The following is a 22,069-nucleotide window of genomic DNA, read 5'->3' as shown; positions in this document are numbered from 1 at the left end:
AACTAAAATATGCTTTTCTTGGTGAAAATCAAACATATCCTATTGTAATATCTTCTACCCTCTTACCAAAACAAGAAGAAGATTTAATAACACTACTTAAAAAACACAAAAATGCAATTGGATGGACTTTGCAAGATATAAAAGGTATAAATCCTTTAATATGTACACATAGAATTCACTTGGAAGAAAATGATAAAACATATCAACAACCACAAAGAAGATTAAATCCACACATGAAAGAAGTTGTTAAAAATGAAGTTTTAAAACTATTAGATGCCGGAATTATTTATCCAATCTAGGATAGTAAATGGGTAAGTCCAACACAAGTAGTACCAAAAAAATCAGGCATCACTGTTATAAAAAATGAAAAGGGAGAATTATTACAAGCTAGGATTCCATCTAGTTGGCGTATGTGCATTGATTATAGAAAATTAAATGATGCAACTAGAAAAGATCACTTTCCGTTACCATTTTTAGATCAAATTTTAGAGAAAGTGGCAGGTAATCCTTATTATTGTTTTCTTGATGGGTATTCGGGGTATTATCAAATACCAATATCATTAGAAGATCAAGAAAAAATTACTTTCACTTGTCCGTTCGGAACTTTTGCTTTTAAAAGAATGCCATTTGGTTTATGTAATGCCCCGGCTACTTTTCAAAGATGCATGCTAAGTACTTTTAGTGACATGATTGAAAAATTTGTGGAAGTTTTTATGGATGATATAACTGTTTTTGGAAACTCATTTGAAAACCGTCTTAAAAATTTGGAAGAAGTTTTAAAAAGATGTGAAGAAAAAAATCTTGTTTTAAATTTGGAAAAATGTCACTACATGGTTAAATCCGAAATTGTGTTAGGGCATGTCATATCTGAAAAAGGAATTGAAGTTTATAAAGCTAAGGTTGATGTTATTGCTAATTTACCATCACCAAACACGATCAAAGAAATTCGATCATTTTTGGGTCATGCGGGATTTTATAGAAGATTTATAAAAAATTTTAGCATAATATCAAAACCAATTTCAAATCTTTTAACAAAAGATACACAATTTGAATGGACTCAAGAATGTGAAACTGCTTTTAAAAAGATAATTAATCTTTTAACTACATCACCTATTTTACAACCTCCTGATTGGTCTTTACCATTTGAATTAATGTGTGATGCAAGTGATTATGCTGTAGGAGCCGTGTTAGGACAAAGAAAAGAAGGTAAACCTTATGTGATCTATTATGCAAGTAGAACCTTAAATAGTGCTCAAATCAATTATTCAACAACTGAAAAAGAATTTACTTTCAGTAGTGTTTGCATTAGATAAATTTCGATCCTATTTAATTGGTTCTACTACTATTGTTTACACTGATCATTCTGCCATAAAATATTTATCAAATAAACAAAATGCTAAGCCGAGATTAATAAGATGGATTTTGTTGTTACAAGAATTTGATCTTGTAATAAAAGATAAAAAAGGAAAAGAAAATGTAGTAGCCGATCATTTATCAAGAATAATTTCTGAATCATCTCAAAATGAAATACCAATAAATGAAAATTTTCCGGATGATCAACTATTTTATGCTACTACTATGCCTTGATTTGCTAATATTGTAAATTTTATTGTGACAAATAAAATGCCTTCTCATTGGAGTTCACAAGATAAAAATAAATTCTTGAAAGAGGTCAAAAAATTTTATTGGGATGATACTTATTTGTTTAAGTATTGTCCTGATCAAATTTTTCGACGATGCATACCCGACAATGAGGTAAGTAGTGTCATTAAATTTTGTCATTCTGAGGCATGTGGAGGTCATTTTTCGTCAAAGAAAACAGCTGCAAAAATCTTTCAATGTGGATTTTATTGGCCTTCTTTATTCAAAGATACACATTCATTTTGAAAATCTTGTGAAAATTGTCAGAAAATGGGTTTAATTTCAAAACGAAACATGATGCCTTTAAATCCAATCATGATTATTGAAATATTTGACAGTTGGGGAATAGATTTTATGGGTCCATTTCCATTATCTTTTGGATTCACTTATATTTTAGTGGCTGTTGATTATGTTTCAAAATGGATTGAAGCAATTGCATGTAGAACTAATGATCATAAAGTTGTGATAAAATTTTTGAAAGAAAATATTTTAAGTCGATTTGGAATACCTAGAGCTATAATAAGTGATGGGGGAAGTCATTTTATAAATAAATCATTTTCTTCGTTGTTAAAAAAATATGGTATTACACATAAAGTTTCTACTCCATATCACCCTCAAACGAATGGTCAGGTTGAACTTGCAAATAAAGAAATAAAACAAATTTTGGAAAAAACAGTCAATTCAAATCGAAAAGATTGGTCTTTAATATTAAGTGATGCATTATGGGCATATAGAACTGCATTTAAAACATCAGTGGGGATGTCACCATATAGATTAGTTTTTGGAAAGCATTGTCATCTACCTGTTGAAATTGAACATAAAGCTTATTGGGCAATTAAAGCGTTTAATACTAATTTAGATGATGCATCTAAATTAAGAAAATTGCAATTAAATGAACTAGAAGAATTAAGAAATGATGCATATGAAAATGCAAAGATTTATAAAGATAAAAAAAAAGCATTTCATGATAAAAATATTATGAGAAAATCTTTTGAAATCGGACAAAAAGTTTTACTTTATAATTCTCGCTTGCATTTGTTTTCAGGAAAACTTAGATCGCGATGGTCTGGACCATTTATTGTTAAATTTGTCTATCCTCATGGTGCTGTTGATGTTGAAAATCCTAAAAATAATAATGTATTTAAAGTTAATGAGCAAAGACTTAAACCGTTTATAGAAAATAAAGTTCTTAATGAAGAGTTTATGCCTTTATATGATCCAACTTAATTGTTACTTATATTTTTATTTTATTTTTGCAGAATTGAGTTCACTTCCCGGTTAAGTGGCGGATAACGGTACTCCGTGACTACTTTCAGTCGGTTTTATTTCAATTTCCCAAAATAATTGAATATATATATATAAATATATATTATGGATGAAGCTATCAAAAAACTTGGTAAATATTTTCCATCTGTTTCTAAAAAAGTTCTGAGAATGATTTATGAAGGCAGATGTGAAAGATTGAGAATGCTTATGCAAAAAGGAATCCCGGAGGATATTCGTCTTATAATTGAAGCCAAGGTTCGATTAGGTGGTGAAGTTCCAAAATTCTTACTTGTTCGAAATATGTCTGGACTAGGTAAAAGTACCTATGCGAAGAAAAGAAGGGCTAAAAGGTTAGATGTTTGTCATAATTGTGCCAGATGTACTTGTAATAGACAATGCAGATCTTTGGGATATGTTTCCACAAATAGAGAAGATAAAATTGATTTCATTAAGAATGGGCTGAGTAAAGAGTCATTAGATGATATCTCATTGACTCTTGAGACACATTCTAGTGGAGATGTTCAAGGTCAACTTCTCCGTTTATGGAAACTATTCCAAGCGCAGCGTCATGGTAATGGTCTTGGAAATCTGACTAAAAAAGATTCTATTTGCCAATTTATAAGAAAATTGGATGGTAAGCCAACCCTCAACTCATAAATATTGAAAGAACACTGTGAGCCACAATCACATCACTGTTTATACGCATGCATGTTATTATTATATATTATTGTTTTTTACTATTTTCATCATTTTGTTCACATCTGTATTCCTATTTCTGTCTTATTCCTTGTTTTCCTTATAAAATCACTCAACTCTCTCTATATTTTTGAAAAGAAAAAAAAAACATGACTGGATCTTCTTCACAAAAATTGAAAAATATTTGTGTCTTTTGTGGTTCTAATACTGAAAAGAATGAAATATTTGTTGATGCAGCAATTAATCTTGGAAAAAAGTTAGCAGAGAGAAAAATTCACTTGGTTTACGGAGGAGGAAATATTGGGTTAATGGGATTTATTTCAATAGCAGCTCATCTTGGAGGTAGTCAGGTTTTGGGTATTATTCCTACAGCTTTAGCTGAAGGAAATATTACAGGTGTTACGGTTGGGGAAGAGTTGAAAGTTTCATCAATGTACGAGAGAATAACTAAAATAATAGAAAATTCTGATGCTTTTATTGCCTAACCTGGTGGTTTTGGTACTTTAGAAGAAATTTTTCATGTTGTTTCTTGGGCACAACTTAATATCCATAATAAACCTGTTGGCTTGTTGAATCTCAATAACTATTATGATGGTTTGTTGACTTTTCTTGATGTAGCCGTGGAACAAAATTTTATTTCAGAAAATTCACGAAGGATGCTCATCTCTGCTTCGAATGAAGACCAATTAATTGATGATCTCCAAGCTTTTGTTCATCAACCTGATTCGGCTATAACAAAGATCAATTGGTCTCAACCAACCAGTAAGAAAAGAAAACTGGATCATTGATTCAACATGTCACGAAATAGTTTGTGTTTGTTCCTCATCTTCAATAAATTAGGTGATATCTCTTTCATCATGTACTCTTTATTTTTCTTTAAAAAAAATGTCATACTCAGGTTTGGGGGAGGGTTTATTTAAAAAAAAAATTTAAAATTTTTTTAAAAAATATTTCTATAATAATATATATTTTTCCTTTTTCAATGGCAGAGTAAGGAGTCAAAAACTCCTGACACGCATTAGTTTTTATTTATCATATTATCACAATAGATTAGATTTTAATATTCCGTATATATTTAAATTTCAAACTACTAAAAAAATGAAGTCTTTTTGTATAGATTTTTATTTATTCTTCTTTTTATCAATTTAATAGAAAATATGTAATTGATGGGATATAAGTTATAAATAATATATAATTGTGTGTTTTCAAATAACATATTTTTTAAAACTTTTATGAGTATATAATTAAAGTGATATTGATTGAATGAATAATAACATGTATAATTGAGGAAATTAATTTGTAAAAGTGCAATATTTACTCACATAAATTTTGTGAGTGAGAGGTGAGAATTGAGAAAACAACTTATAAGCTTTTATTGATTATTAAGAAATGGTTGATTACTAGATTAAACCCATTTAAAAAAAAAATTTATTGTGCATATGAAAATTGGCTGCAAAGATTGTTTGAAGTTTGATTGTAAAGATGTAGAGTATTAATATCTCTACTATAATTATCAATGTAATAGATTTACCTCATAAAAAATAAACAAATAAATAAACTTTGAAAAAAAAATATGTTACATTTTCAAAGTTTATTGGAGGTATTTGGTTATGTAAAACAATTTTGCATCCAAGCAAAAAAGAGAAAAATAGAAAAAATAAAAAAAAAACAAAATAAAAACAAAATGGGTTTATTCTTTGTAAATTATCCTATCTTATTTTCAATATTAGGTTATTTGATTGTCTGCTTTACATATTAACCATTTTCAATGAGTGTATAATTTTCTTCCAACTCCATGAGTGAAAAACAGCTATATATGAAATACTTTAACCCGAGAGAATATGGAATTGAGACTTTTACATTAATATTCCTGATGATATACATGTTATGAAAATGATTTCTATTATCCTTTTAATTATATTATTCTCAAAGTTTTTAGAAAATATTTATATAAAAAATTATTTATATTTAATATTTTGATATTGTGTGAAATATATATGTATACCCCATCCAATTATATATTAATATATTAGTTGATATCAAGATTTATAAATAAACATATGATATTCTTACAAGTATGTTATAAAATTTCAAAGTTTGCAAATTTGAATATATATATTAAGGAATAAAAATCTAACTTGTGATTTTATGAAATTTTATTACTAAGAAACTATTAATTAGCCAGTTTGGGGGTGTGATGAAACTTAAAATTTGTAATTATTTATATGTTAAAAAGTGTGTTTTAAAATTTAAGTTTAATTAAAATTATGAAGTTGTATTATTTTAGTGTTATGTGTTTATATTTAAATGTTTTACTAAAATGTTGTATTTTACGATTTGCGCAGGTTTTTTAAAAATAAAATTACTCAAGCTACAAAGGTCATAATGGAGTAATCTCAAAACCTGTAGAATCACAAAAGAGGCATTTTCAACTTTGTAGAAGACAAAAAATTCCAAAAACTTCATTAAGATGATCAAAATAATCAAACATCAAAATGGAGACAGATTTACTTTTACTATGACCAGCTTGGAGTAAAAATATCTTAAGTATTTCATATTTTATCCAAAAGGGGTGAATGGGTTGTCAAAACACATCTACAGACAAAGAGCTACGTGTTATATGTTTTGTGCAGAAGCAAAATCGGAAGTCTAAGGCATCAAACATGCCAATTAAAGTTGGGTCAATGTATTGACATTCAAGGAGACAAGCACCCAACAACTTTACTATTCCATATTTAATGAGTCTTGGACCCTTACTCTCATTTGGCCTATAAATAGATGTGTTGTATAAGCTTTGTAGTGTGCAAGAGTGTAGAGAAGTCCTCATTTGTAAAATAAATATTGTGTGTGTGAGAATAAAAGTTTGAGTGTGCATATTTCTCAAGTTCAAGTATGAAATTTATTTTATCCTTACTCTTGAGTTTTATGTTCATGGCAAGCTAAATATTTTTATGTCAAGGTAAAAAGGTTTCATTGTTGGTCAAGTAAGATTGTTTATATTTTGTATATTCTTCTCTTTTTCTATTTCTATTTTGTTTTTCTAATTGATCCTTATTTGTAGGTATAATTTTGGAAGATTTGTTGTTATCTATTTACATCAAATGCTTGGTACCTTGAATGTGGTTACCTTGATTTGTTGTCAAATATGATACAACAAATACTACAATAATTATATACTATAAATATAAGTATCTATTTATAATAAAGTCATATATATTATTTAGACGATAGCGTGACACTGTCGGTTGTTCTAAATAATATATTGTGATTTGAACTAACATTTACTTTCTCGCATCTAACTTTTACTTTATCGCAACTAACATTTACTTTTTCGCAACTAACATTTACTTTCTCGCATATAACATTTATTTTTCCGCAACTAACATCTACTTTATCGCATCTAACATAAAGTCATATATTTTATTTAGACGATAGCGTGGCTCTGCCGGTTGTTCTAAATGAAATATTGTGATTTGATCTAACATTTACTTTTATGTCAATTTATATTTATGCATTTATATATATATTATGGGTACCATGTATTAAATATCGGCTGATATTAATATAGTGGGAACTATATTATATGATATACTTGTTTAAATATTTAATTGTTCTTTTTATATTTATATTTATTCATCTATATATATATTATGGGTACCATGTATTAAATATCGGTTAATCTGATATTAATATAGTGGGAACTATATTATATGATATACTTGTTTAAATATTTCATTGTTCTTTTATGTTTATTCTTATTTTAGTTTCTTTTATTTATTTTTATTAAGCAATCTTAAATAAACCAACAATGAACCTTTGAAACCTTGACAATTTTATAATTTGTGTATTTGAAGTTTCATAATAATATTTCCATCTATAATATATCATGCTAAAATTAAACTTACAGCATCCTCTCCGTGGATCGATCTCGTACTCACGAGTATATTACTTGCAGACAACCTACACTTGAGTGAATTACAATTTAAGTTGTAGCAAGAATTTACATCCCAAACTTTCAATGATTATTGTATGTCAATGGAAATCACTGTTGAACATCCTGTAGCTCATGTTCATACGCAAAATAGATTAGCTGAATCATTGATTAAACGTCTACAACTGATTGCTAGACCAATTATTATGAAAACAAAACTCTCTATTTCTATATGGGGACATGCAATTTTACATGCTGCGGCATTAATTCGCATCAGACCAAGTGCATATCATAAATTCTCCCCATTGCAACTTGCATTTGGTAAAGAACCAAATATCTCTCATCTAAGAATTTTTGGATGTATGGTGTATGTGCCTATTGCACCACCTCAACGATCAAAAATGGGTCCTCAAAGAAAAATCGGTATTTATATCGGTTATGATAGTCCATCAATCATTCGATATCTTGAGCCTCAGACAGGCGATGTGTTTACAGCACGCTTTGCTGATTGTCATTTTAATGAAGAAATATTCCCAGTGTTAGGGGGAGAAAAGAAACACATCGAAAAAGAAATCACATGGTATGTACCATCATTGTTACATTTGGATCCAAGGACCAAACAATGTGAAAAAGATGTACAACAAATTGTACATTTGCAAAAAATAGCAAATCAAATGCCAGATGCATTTGCAGACACAAAAGGGGTGACAAAATCATATATACATGCTGTAAATGCCCCAGCTCGAATTGAAATTCCAAAGAAACAGATTGAAGACACTCATGATGTCATTAAACGCCTGAAGCGTGGAAGGCCAGTCAGTTCCAAGGATAAAAATCCTCGGAAAAGAAAAGGCATAGAGAAGCACGATGATCATAAAATAGAAAATGGTGTTCCAAAAGAAACACCTGATGACGAAAATGTTCTGTCAAAACCACAAACTGACGAGAATCGTGAAATCTCTATCAATTATATTAATACTGGAAAAATATGGAACCAAAAAGACATAGAAGATATTGATGAGATATTTTCTTATAATGTGGCTTGTGACATCATAAATGAAAATGAGGATCATGAACCAAAATCTTTTGGTGAATGTAAAACTCGTCATGATTGGGCCAAATGGAAAGATGTCATCCAGGTTGAATTGGATTCGCTGAATAAACGTAATGTTTTTGGACCTATAGTCCTCACACCTGAAGGTGTAAAACCTGTTGGATATAAATGGGTTTTTATTCGAAAGCGAAATGAGAAAAATGAAATAGTAAGATATAAAGCTAGACTTTTTGCACAAGGTTTTTCTCAAAGGCCTGGAATTGATTATGAAGAAACGTATTCTCCTGTTATGGATGCAATTACGTTTCGATATTTGATTAGTTTGGCAGTGTCTGAAAATTTAGAAATGTGTCTTATGGATGTTGTTACAGCTTACTTATACGGATCACTTGATAGTGATATATACATGAAAATCCCTGAAGGATTTAAGATGCCTGAAGCACAAAGTTCAAAACCCAGAGAATTTTATTCTGTAAAATTGCAAAGATCATTATATGGGTTAAAGCAATCTGGCCGAATTTGGTATAATCGGCTAAGTGAGCACTTGATGAAAAATGGATATGTAAATGATCCAATATGCCCTTGCGTTTTCATCAAGAAAACAACATCCGGATGTGTAATTATTGCTGTATATGTTGATGATTTAAACATCATTGGAACGAATAAAGAAATTCAAGAAGTTATGATGTACTTGAAGGAAGAATTCGAAATGAAGGATCTTGGAAATACCAAGTATTGTCTGGGTTTGCAAATTGAACAAAAAGAATGTGGAATTTTTGGTCACCAGGCAAATTATACAGAAAAGATCCTTAAACGTTTTAATATGGATAAATCAAATTTATTAAGTACTCCAATGGTTGTAAGATCATTAAACATAGAAAAGGATCCATTCCGTCCATGTGGAGATGATGAAGTTATTCTTGGTACAGAAGTACCATATCTAAGTGTCATTGGTGCCCTTATGTATCTTGCAAAGTGCACTAGACCTGATATATCTTTTGCTGTAAATTTATTGGCAAGATTCAGTTCATATCCAACAAAGAGGCACTGGAACGGAATTAAACATATATTTTGTTATCTACGAGGAACAACAGATTTGGGACTTTTGTACTCAAAAGATACCAATCAAAGTATCATTGGTTATGCTGATGCTGGATATTTATCTGATCCACATAAGGCACGTTTCCAAACCGGATATGTATTTACTCGTGGAGGCACCACAATTTCTTGGCGTTCACAGAAACAAACACTCGTAACAACTTCATCAAATCATGCCGAGATTATTGCATTACATGAAGCAAGTCGTGAATGTGTGTGGTTAAAATCAATGACACAACATATCCAAACTTCTTGTGGATTATCAGTAGACAAGAAGCCTGTGACGTTGTATGAAGACAATGCTGCATGTATTTCTCAAATGAAAGAAGGATACATCAAAAGTGACAGAACCAAACATATCCCCCAATGTTCTTTGCCTACACTCAAGAGCTTGAGAAAAATAAAAATATTGATATTTGTTACATTCAATCAAGTGAGAACTCATCAGATATCTTCACAAAAGCACTTCCCACGACGATATTCAGAAAGCATATATACAACATTGGGATGCGCAATCTATGGAATATGTGAAGAATCACTCATATTTACATGAGGGGGAGTTTACGTGGCTGCACTCTTTTTTCCTTGCTATGGTTTTTATCCCACTGGGTTTTTTCTAGTAAGGTTTTTAACGAGACAGTATAAAACATGTAATGAAGACAGTCATCATATCACGATCATCATCACAAGGGGAGTGTTGAAACCATATAAAGAAAAAGGAATACTGTTAAAAAAAAACAAAAGAAAAAGGAATATACCTAAATCTACCCATGATTTAGATGCAAGAATCAATTCAGAATACATGGATGGGGCAGCGTGTGCACGAGAAGCCCGGTTAATTCATCTAACAGTTGGGGAGCAATGGAGAGTCGTTCTGAAGCCGACGATCACTGCCCTCCCGCATTCAAGCTTCTCGTCTCGTGTCCCTCTGGTCTCTCCCCATCTCAGGTGAATTTCTTTGTTCTCTAAGCTGCCTACCCTTTTTCTCGCTTCAGACGTGAGCTCTATTTTTGTTATTGCTACTTGTGTCCAGTTATCAGTGGTGTTTGATCCATCCTATGATAGAATTCCTCATCCCGATGCCACCTTGGAAAATTCCATTTCAGAGGTAAATATTATGTCAAAACCGTGGAGAATCAAGCTTATTTTATCTCCTATCTGAATGCTTAAATTAAAATTTTTTCGGTATTTGTCAAATCGTGTTGAAAAATGTGAGACGTTGCTTCTTTGAAGCAGCATTTTTATCCCCCGTTGGACGCGTTTGTGATGTTTGGCTGAAAATTTTATCCAATTTGTAGATATGGGATCGCAGAGTTCAGCAAAACCCATCTTTCTACAATGGACTGAAATTCAGGGTATGTGGACTTGTGTTATAGTCGTTTGCTTCTTTTTGCTTGATTTGCACGCCACACTTCAAAATCTCAGAATGATGTACCCTGTTTCATAGGATTATGTCTTTCCCGAGTAGATTTTGCTGTTGGTGTGCTAGATAGGATCATCCAAGATGCAATTTTTATAGTTTCTTTTCTTATCTCAGGAAGGGGTATTAAGGAAGTGTTTGGGAGAGCTCTCCCAAACACTACCTAAAACTTAAGAGTTGTATGATTTCTGTAATTTTAGCGAGATTTGAGACTTCGGGTTATGCTATTTATGTCGTCGATATTACTAGGGTCACTTATTTATTCAGCTGATAACTTTGACAGTATGGAGGACACAACATTAGTGGCGGGGCTGATTCCTCTCCGGAGCCTGATGTGTGCCTTCATCTTGGTTTGACTGATTACAGGTTCTCTCTTTCTCAGCTTATTATGTGTTACTTATTGCTTACAAGTTACAAGTACAACAGGAGTTGCCTAAATGAACTCAAACGTATGATAATATGTGGCAGAAAGTTCTGTCTAATGTTTTGGACTATATTTAGTTTCTTAGTTTTCATTGAGTAAAGTGGAAGTCGTTACCATCATAAATTGCAAGATCAGTGTGGCTCATTAGTGTTTGCAAAAGCCTATGCTATCTTACCCTCCCTTTTTCATATTCAGGACATTTGTGGGAACAAACTTGAATCCTCTATGGGAAAGATTTCTTTTTCCATCTGAAGGTATGAAATTCTCATGATCTGTAATGGTGAAGCCAAGAGAACATAAAAACATAAGTTTTATTACTTTTTGCATGATATTTTTCCAAGTTTGCTGATGGTTGGTGTTTTTGGAGATGAATATTTTTTGTTTTACACACACACACATAAACATGATGGTTCTTTGGTGCGATAAATTTTACAAATTATGGTAGGCAAAGAAGTTAGAGGAGCATATTGACAGGAATAGCATGGTTCACAATAATAACTAGCCTGCACTAAAATTCTCTGTAAGGGGGAAATGCTCCTGAAATTCTGACAGCCAAAGAAATCACTTGAGTATAATTGACAAAATAGCCAGTTGACATTTTGACATACTGTAATTTATATTTTAGGCAGCTTTATTAATAGGTTGTGTTTCTAGATGATTGGAGACGGTGCCAACATACCTCTAATCCTCTTGGCAATGGTGCGATCGTAGAGACTGTTGAAAAAGATATAGTCGTGCTTCAAAGAAGTACTAATGTAGGTGAATTTCCTGGACATTTTGTTTTCCCTGGTGGCCATCCAGAGGTACAGTCACTGCATTCTCATGGATTTCACTACTTTTTTTCCAACAGAAGGCAAGTAATATCAAGAGATATAATGTGTTCGAAACTTCACATACAATCTATCATTAATCTATTCTCCTAGAGACCAGTCAAATTAGATGTTCCAATTCTTTCTTACATTAATAATTTTATTATTTATCAAAAGTGCATCTTTCCTAGTACTTTATCACGATTCGTTTAATCTCAATTCTGAATTTAACAACACATGAAGCAATATATCCATATGTATTGTTTTTACAGCCCCAAGAAGTTGGAATAACAGGCCATCACTGTAACTCTGAATTAAGCCAACAGATGGTCAATGACATGGTTTCTCGTGAAATGTTTGACAGCATCATCCGGGAAGTAGTTGAAGAAATTGGAGTTCCAGCTGCTACCCTAGTAAGTAGCAATTATTTTCTGCTGTTTGTAATTTAGAGGTGCCTGAATTTGGGCTTAATGGTCCCCTTGATATATTGAGTATGCTTCCATATTTCACTCCTAAAGTTCAACTTAATTTTCTTTTCAACCTTTTCCATTTGTTTTTCACGTGTTTACGCACTGTATATTACTATTTTCAAGGGGAGCTAAATGTTTGTTTCTTCATCTAATTATAAATTTAACCATTCCGCTGCGGCATATCCTTTGTAGAGGGTGCAGCTTTGACTATTTATTTCTGTCAGCAGATTAATCAGCCTGAAAAGCTTAGATGCCAGAATTAAAATTTTTAGTTTCTATATGTTGCCATGCTTGTTTATGGCGTGTGACGGGATGGAGAAAGAAATAATTGGTCTAAAAATATGAATTAACGTCTAAGCCTGATAGGATTAATAGTTCTAAACCCAGCCATGGATCGTGATTAGCTGCTCATTCACTTTTAGTTCTTCCATGGATTTCCAACACCAGTGAAACTCCCTTGTGGGACAAATTGTCTTGCGCCTTTTCTTCTCAAATGGGTGTTGTAGTACTAAAAAGTTAGCGTGGTACGGGCCATTACAAATACTTTGCAACCTATCATCTTCATGCTAAGTATCAATGAAGTTACCCGCAGTTTTGCCTTTACAAGATCATATTCACATTTGTCAGGAGAAACGGATACAGGTTTCTAAACAAATTTCCTCCTTACAATGCAGGGAAATCCTGTTTTTATTGGTGTCTCCCAGAGGCTGTTGAATGTTCGGCCAACAGCATTTTTCTTCATCAAATGCAGTCTTCCGTCAAAGGAGATTCAACACCTATATTATAACGCGCAAGACAGATATGAGTCTACTCAGCTCTGTACTATGCCAATGGTCAGTATGATTTTCTCTCGACTCTTCGACTATGGAGTTCATTACATTCTCTGAAAAACATCTTTAGCCCATTCACGAGGAGAAAATAGATCTTTGTCCTTATTGATGCTAATCCATGCATAATCTAATAAAAATCATAAAGTAAATAGGCCTCCAGTTTCTTCCATCAGAAAAGTATCTCTCTTTTTGCTGGATCACAAAGAAAAGAACCATTTGAACCATCTTTGCATTCACATGATCATAAAAGATTAAAACTCAGGAACATTTTTGCAGCTATCATTTTCGCACTGGCATCCTGTTAAAATATCATTCACAATGTTTTTTGTTTGTCAGAAAGATGTAGCTGAGATTTCATCGCAAATGCCTGGATGTCACCAAGGCGGATTTGCGCTCTATAAGTTGATGGTAGATGTCGTGGAAAAGAACTGAATCAAGATTCATCCCATTCCAACTTAATCCAAAAAATTTGATTTTCCATACTTTATTTTAGAGCATGAACGCGTTCTTGACATCCTGGTACAGAACCACAAAGAAAATGTCATAAAAATGAATCTTTTTGGGTTATATTTAATAATTTATTCATTATGCCTATTGTCTAGGAATGTTCGATTCTTCCTTCTCTCATTTGAATTCTATTTTATTTCTTTTCTTAATCTCCTTCTTCTTCTTTAATGTCACCGAATATATAAATTATTATTATGTTCAATTAATGATAAATAATTTATTTTAAAATTTTATTCTCTAAAATTATATAAAATAAAATGACATTATAATATAATAACAAATAAAATGGAAGTAGATAACATATTAATCGAAGATATATCTCCAAATATCTAAAATATTTATATATTTATTGAGATCTTTAAAATTCATCATTTAAAATTATACTCTTTCTCTCATATATAAATCATTTTTATTCATTTTTTCCCAAAATAAATAGATTTGTACGATAATTTTAGCAATATTTTTCCACTTTTTACTAATATACTCATATTTAATTATTCTTGTCATTAAATATATGAATTACATTCAATAATGACACCATATAAGTAATCATTAAATAAGGAAAAACTTGGAAAGTTTTTTTTACCAATTGATATTTCCAAAACAAATTGTTAATATATGTGAAAAAAGAAATATATATATATTTATCTATCTGAAACTTGAGTTCAGAAAAAAATCTATCTGAAGCTAGACATATATATATTTTTTAAGTAAATAAAATAACATTTTTAAAATAAATGAAAGGGAATGAGATGTTATAGACGCTCCCGTGATCGAAATCCTTGGATCCGCCCTTGTTCCCTCACCACATCATGGCATCGTCAATTCAATCCGACAATTTTTTCTCTTCTATTTTTACAGAGCCTATCTCATCCCATGTGATGCGATGGAGAAATACTGCATAAAAAGCATAGACAACAGTCCCATCGTATCGCCAATGTTACTTTCAATGCAATTTGAAACTGTTCTAATTCTTGAAAAAACTGCATACTTTCACGCCTCTCACCAGCATGAAGGCTCTAATCGATATAAAACCTATGAAAATATGTTCAGCATGGTCTTTATATTTACATCAAGTAACTATTGTTATTGCAATCTTTTGATACATGCATGCATGTCACTAACTACGTACATAGTTTCTAAAGTTTGAATTCCAAACAAAATTTACTTTAGCATATTATATATATATGAGTCGGTAATGTGGAAATGCACAGATCGAACACGTGATGAGTATAATATTTGAAACGTATAGCATTAATCTTAAAAAAATCTAGCCATAGATGATATTTAATGCATACAACAATAAAATTGTCTGCAACCTACAATATAGATGATATTTAATGCATACCATAAAATAGTTGGGTTTGAGTGCTTATTTGAAACGAAATAAATGATATCCACATCACAAAATTAACCACAGCAAATTACGCAAATATAATAGCATGCATGCACACCACATATATATCCTCAGGCATCCATCAGTTGCCCGCCACCGCCGCCGCCGCCCCCACATCAACCCTCGGCACCAGACGACACAACAGATCGTATGCCCGAGGCGCGGTTAAGCCGGCCCTCTCCGTCATGTCGACATCCTGCGAACCATCGGGAAGCTCCAAATGGAAGCACTGCACCATAACTCCCAGTATGGAAACCAACTCCTGCATTGCCAGCAGCATCCCCGGGCAGCCCCTTCTGCCCGTCCCAAATGGCATCAACTCGAAATTCTGGCCTTTGACATCGATGGAGCCGCAGCCCGGACCCAGAAATCTCTCTGGACGGAACTCCATGGGGTTCTCCCAGTACTTGGGATTCCGGCCGATGGACCAAATGTTGACAAACAAGAGAGTTTGGGCAGGGATCATGCACCCGTGGATGGCGCAGTCAGAAACAGATTTTCTTGAGATCATCGGAATGGGGGGGTGAAGCCGGAATGTTTCTTTGATTGTTGCCATGATGTAGGGAAGTTTAGGGGCGTCGGATTCTTGCAGAAGCCTTTGCATACCTACGACGCTGTCGATCTCTTCCTGAGCCTTTTTGAGCACCTTTGGGTTGCGGAGGAGTTCCGCCACTGACCATTCTACTGCAATGGCGGTTGTGTCCGTGCCGGCAGTGAAGAAATCCTTAATGGCGATTTATACATGGGCCCAGATTTAGTAGCAGTGGTGGTGAAAGTGAAACCATCAAATACATAAAATAAATTTTATTCTAAAAAATAAAGGTTTTCTAGCCTTCATTTTTCATTTTATAAAATAATGTTCTAGTCCTCATTTTCATATTTATAATTATAAACTGATCATGTTGTTTTGGAATCAACAAAACGTAATATCATATCGACAACTCAGTGTATCGTAAATATTCGATACAGTCGATATGTTACAAAAATATCCGAAAATTTCGATATGAAATCGATATAATTTTTTCAATATTGAAAATTTCAATATAATATGTAATGAGTGAAAATTTTCGGTATACCAACCAAACGACCCTAATTATTATTATTTGAAAATCAATGTTCTTACCCCCATATTTCATATTTGGTCTTTGATGTTTTTTTTTTTTCAAATTTGTATTTATATTAAATTATTATTAGGTATTTCCCCATTATTCATGTGATATTTTATCGCATGTATGCTTTTGGACACCTAGACCACTTGCTTCCCAAGTGGCACAACGAGTCACTTTTCGTTCATAATATATATATATATATATATATAAATTTTTAACTGTCCAACCAATGATGTACAAGTCGTCTCCGACTACTAAAATCCGGTACGGTATTTTAGTGGTTTTTTTTATTACCGGTACCGGATTTTAGTGATCGGGTACAAGTTAGGCAGGAATGGTTGAACAGCTGAAAACTTCTCATATATATATATATATATATATATATATATATATATATATAACAAAAAACTTTATATGGACGTAAGTTGCTTAGTTCAATAATTTATTAAACTTTATCCATATAATATTGATTTGACCAAATAAAGAATAGTTAGTGTTACTATTTTATAAGATTACTGTATTTTTATATGGACGTAAGTGGCTTAGTTCAATAATTTAATGCAGTTCAAAAGGAAAATATATTATTTAAGAACATTACTTTATATGTTATATATCAAGGAATGTCTGTGTTTTTTTTTAAACCATTTATAACTAATCATGAATGTGTCATTTTATATATAAAACAATTTATTAAACATAAAAAAAAAATGGAAAGAATAATTAATTAATATGATAAAATTGAGTAGAATTTTTCTTACCAGAATCAAAGCTTTAAGGTGTTCTCTGGTGAATTTCACGTCCGAATTCTTACTCTCCATGACGTCAAGCAACAAATCAAGAAAATCCTTGGCTTCGCCGCCGCCGCCTCCTCCGGCGCGTCGCATTTTCTCTCTGTCGGTGATGATCTTCTCCAGCAAACAGTCATACCTCTTCTGTATATCCTCCGATCTCCTCCTGATCCCTTGCAGATCAAAGTTCTTGCAAAACCATATGATATCCGAAACATCAAACTCCCCGAAAATCTGCGTCACATCCCGGATCACATTTCTCGCCGCCTCCGCTTCCCCCTCCGTCCCGGAACACCGTAGACCAAGCATCATGTGAGAAATCACATTGCTCGTGAGCTTCACCAGCTCTTCCGTAACATTAATGATTTCTCCTGCTCTCGCTTTCTCCGACACAACTTTCAAGAAATCCACTATTTCGATCTTCCTTATGGGCTCGAAGTTGGCGAGATTCCTGGCGCCCAGAAGTTGGTAAGTGCACAGTTTCTTGATATACTTCCAGTAAGGGCCGTAAGGGGAGAAAGCAAAGGAAGACTCGTAGGTTACAATGTCAATGGCGGTGGTGTGCTTGCGTGAAGAGAAGACAAGCTCGTGGGTTTTGAGGAATTCTTTAGCGAGTTCCGGTGTGGAGACCACCACGCAGAGCACGGAGCCGAGGCGGAGCTGGAATAAGGGGCCGTAGCGCTGCGACAGATGATGGAAAGTCTGGTGGATTCTTGGGCCGAGGAGATGTAAATGGCCGATAATGGGGAGGGCGAATGGCCCCGGCGGGGATGGGAGAATATTATTGCTTCTTTTTTGCTTGTAAATGGCGATGATTAACACTAGTGTGGCTACGAACAATATTATAATTTTTGCAGAGAAACCAATTTCGGTAAAATCCATGGTAGTTTGGATGCTCTTGTTTCGTTTGTTTTTCATTTCCTTCCTCGTCACTTTTTATACTATCTATAATAATTAATTATACCAAGTCTGTGTTTGGTGGAACCAACGGTGCCCACTTTTAATTTATTTTGTTCTATGTTATTATTTTTTTGAGTTATACTAATTACATGTACACGTTCGTTAAGTTGCGTTAATTAGGTGACGCGGGAGTCTTATGTTGTCTTTTAATTAATAGACCGATAAATATAATTGTGGGAATATTGTATTTTTGATTTTGTAGTTTTGTCACTTCGCGATTTTGGTCCTCTATGTTTTTATGTTTCAGTTTTAGTTCGCTATTTTTATTTTTTTTTTTGGCAAGTTTAGTTTTTTTTCTTATGTGGTGCTGATGTGGCACCATTGCAGTACCCACGTGGAGCTGACGTATATAGTGTCACGTAAGCATTTTCGAAGAAAAATGACTAAAACTGCCAAAAATCAGAACATATAAAAACATAGAGGATTAAAATCGCAAAATGACAAACATAAAGGACCAAAATTACAGTTTTCCCTATAATTGTTGAAAAATTAAATTACCTCAAATTTATTTTCAACTTTATATATTTTCTGGCTTTAATCAATACCTTTAAAGAAATGACACAACAGAGTCATGGGATGGGGTGGGGTGGGGTTGGGAGGCATCGTATTATTCTATGATATATCTGGAGCATTTCTCTCCTATGATGTGGTCAAATGTTAATAATTGGATCATCAATACACATGTCAATTTCCATAAAAATATAAGGGTTCCACGTGATCTAATGATATTGAAACAAAGGAAGAAACACTTTCAATATAACATAGAATAACCCGGGAATCACATGCAAATGAACTATTTTACAGCAGACAACAAGTGAATATGCCGCAACTACTCAACAGAGAGAGGGGGTGGGGGGGTTTGGGGATCACATGCAAAGGAACAACTTTACAGCAGACAAAAAGTGCATATGCCGCTAACTACATTATTTCAGACATGAAAATAACTGGGTACGTACATGCCAATTTAATTTATGAATGGATGTATGATCGGTTTAAAGAAGTTGGGAGATGTGGTCCAAATCCTTTAATTTAATATATGAATGGATGTATATAAGTTTAAAGAAATGTGGTCCAATTAATCCAATAGTGTCACTTACCTGCACGATGGGTGGGAGCTTAGAAAAACCCTAACTTCCGGTTCGTTGCATGCAGTTTCTAATTACCCTAGCTACTCTCATATATATATCTCCATCGATATATTCTAAGCGTGCGATTGATCCAGAACAACCTAGAAAATGCATGGTGCATGGCTGAGTTTCAAACTTTACAAGATTAATTCAACGATTTTAATATGTGAGTTTGAACGTTAAAAGATTGTCATTTTTATATGATTTTAAGTCAAACGAAAAGATGTCGTAATAAATTAGAATTTGCCATATGTTTAAGATTAAACAAATAAACTTTTCAAATTTTGCAAAATATGAAGTTTAAAATTGCTACAATTTCTGTCGAATATACATACAAATTTATATTGTGATAAAAGCAAACTCATTGTTAGTATATATGCCATGGGTTTTTATATTCGCGACATTTCTATTCGACATTTAATAGTTTTTTAGAGCTAAATACAGTACTTGGTTTTATTTAAAATCTTGTGTTAATTTATAATAATTCAAAACAATAAGATTAAAAATATTGTATAAAATAATGACACAAAGAATAATTAGTAAATCAATTAAAATAAGTTTGTTATTTGCAATTTTGAAGTATTAATTCGTACCAATTAGGTAATTACTATATATGAGTTATTCACTCTCTAAAATATAGTTGTATATATATCTATATATAGATATAGAAAGGGGCTAATTGCATTCACCCCTGTGAAAAGTTTAAAAGACATAAAACCTCCTAAGAAATATTAATAGGCTAATGCATCCCTCAGTTTTTTAAAATGTAGCATATTTCACCCCTATGTTATACAAACTCGGGCACATTTATACCCTCTCATAGGGGTTTTTATGCTAATTTTTTTAAAACATAGGGTCTAACATGCTATTAATCTTACACAGGGGGTTTTATGTCTTTTAGACTTTTCACAGGGGTGTGAATGCAATTAGCCCTATAGAAAGCATAAATGGATAAAACCTTTTTAAAAAAAAAAACTATAAATGGATAAAACCTAAATATACAAAAAAATAAACTGTAATATTAGTAACACGTACATTCTAAGCTTAATGTCTCTCAACATGCAACAAGCATCCACTTTCTATTCTCCATAGTTTTTCATTGTTTCTAAATATATATATTTTGTTTTCAAAATTCCATTTACATAAAAACCTGAACTTGAACATTATCTTTTCTGTAATAATATTTTTTTTAAGTTTTGCGATAAATATATTTACATTATATATGTTTATGTATTAAATCATGCACAAACATAACATGTATATCGTTTGTAATCTCGGCCAATTGAATGGTATTAAATATTTATAAGATCGAGAGGTCCCAAGTATCTGACTATTAATTCAGATCGAACACAAAAAAAAAAAATATATATATATATATATATATTTTAATCTGACGACCCAGTTGGTTGGAAGCACCTGAATTGTATAATTTATATTATCGTGTATTAATAAAGAGAGAGTACGTAGAAGAGTCACCAAACTGGTAGCTCTAGCTTGCTGGCAAGTAGCATGTAATCGACAATCCATCTTTTTCCATTCCCTGACTTTATTATACAATAATAATAATAATTAATTACCCATAAGGAATGTCTTTGGATACGGTTATCTATCCAATCACTAACTCATTTCTTTATATTTTTTGGGTCAACCATTTAGTTATATTTTCCGCCACAGTTATTTATATTAAATTAATGCTAAAGATACAGCTAATATATCGAACAACGAAATTTATAACAATTATGTCGTGATATTTTATTATTATATCGTGAGATTTTGATATTATATCGTGATATTTTATATTCAATGTATAATGAAATTTGATAAATTAATTTGTTGTATTGAATTTATAAAAATTATTGTACAAGTTTTATTGTACATATAGCATTACTCTTTATATTACTAACTAACTCAGATCCAAAAGTTGGTCCGGGGCTAGTAACCGGTTATGTCTCGGACTTGTCCGGTTTGTACGTTGACACCAATCAATTGAGATGTAACTACTAACTATGATGAATTTATTAGCTTTTGAACCTTTTTTTTTCAAATTGAAAATATATTACTTAACGAGTTTGCGAGTTGGTGGAATGGGTGAGTTTGGATATTGGGACATCCAATTTCAACATTAATCATGCAAAATTTTGTGTAGGAAAAACTGATAAGTATTTTTTAAATGCTCTCTCAAACACTAGCTTAGACTCAAATTGATACCTCAAATTACCAATGCTTGTTTTTTTTTTTTTTTTTTTTTTTTTCATTTTAAAGTTGCACCATAGCATAAGCTACGTAACACCAAATTGGAAAATGTTTGAAATAAAAAAAATTGGGATCCATTATATATACATTCTTTCAGGTTTACAATAATAATAATTTTCTTTTAAAAAAACCCATTGACCTTTAAATTATATGTACGTTCCTCGAGAGTTATATCAATTTACATTTATTTATTTTAAGATTAATAATTAAAAATTGCATTCATATCTTATGAGATTTTGAGCTAACTTACAATTATCTCATCATATTCAAGGAAATACTTGTAAAATGAA

General features: G+C 32.1%; 2 protein-coding genes across 2 annotated transcripts; one reads left to right on the top strand and one right to left on the bottom strand.

The window, feature by feature from the left end:
- The first annotated feature begins 10,477 nt into the window (after positions 1-10,477).
- Positions 10,478-14,236, top strand: LOC140883180 (nudix hydrolase 9). Its single transcript, XM_073289548.1, has 9 exons — positions 10,478-10,634; positions 10,720-10,794; positions 10,985-11,041; positions 11,390-11,472; positions 11,726-11,784; positions 12,185-12,333; positions 12,612-12,752; positions 13,484-13,642; positions 13,976-14,236. The coding sequence occupies exons 1-9, from the start codon at positions 10,548-10,550 to the stop codon at positions 14,069-14,071; spliced, it is 906 nt and encodes a 301-aa protein (XP_073145649.1). The 5' UTR covers positions 10,478-10,547; the 3' UTR covers positions 14,072-14,236.
- Positions 14,237-15,461: 1,225 nt separating this feature from the next.
- LOC140884197 (cytochrome P450 93B2-like) lies at positions 15,462-18,332 on the bottom strand. Its single transcript, XM_073290876.1, has 2 exons — positions 17,410-18,332; positions 15,462-16,266 (listed from the first exon to the last, which is right to left on the bottom strand). Exons 1-2 carry the CDS (start codon positions 18,319-18,321, stop codon positions 15,625-15,627), a joined length of 1,554 nt encoding a protein of 517 aa, XP_073146977.1. The 5' UTR covers positions 18,322-18,332; the 3' UTR covers positions 15,462-15,624.
- Between the last annotated feature and the right edge of the window lie 3,737 nt (positions 18,333-22,069).

The sequence above is a fragment of the Henckelia pumila genome, chromosome 2, assembly GCF_033568475.1.
Source record: "Henckelia pumila isolate YLH828 chromosome 2, ASM3356847v2, whole genome shotgun sequence".
NCBI classification, from domain to species: Eukaryota; Viridiplantae; Streptophyta; class Magnoliopsida; order Lamiales; family Gesneriaceae; genus Henckelia; species Henckelia pumila.
This window is presented reverse-complemented; position numbering and strand designations above follow the sequence as displayed.

Excerpts from the sequence above, each read along its gene's own strand:
- LOC140884197 (XM_073290876.1), bottom strand. The coding sequence starts at position 18,321 with ATGGATTTTACCGAAATTGGTTTCTCTGCAAAAATTATAATATTGTTC. Across the intron at positions 16,267-17,409 it reads ACCTTAAAGCTTTGATTCTG|GATTTCTTCACTGCCGGCAC; the intron begins GTAAGAAAAATT and ends ATCGCCATTAAG.
- LOC140883180 (XM_073289548.1), top strand. The coding sequence starts at position 10,548 with ATGGAGAGTCGTTCTGAAGCCGACGATCACTGCCCTCCCGCATTCAAG. Across the intron at positions 11,042-11,389 it reads ACAATGGACTGAAATTCAGG|TATGGAGGACACAACATTAG; the intron begins GTATGTGGACTT and ends TAACTTTGACAG. Across the intron at positions 11,785-12,184 it reads ATTTCTTTTTCCATCTGAAG|ATGATTGGAGACGGTGCCAA; the intron begins GTATGAAATTCT and ends TTGTGTTTCTAG.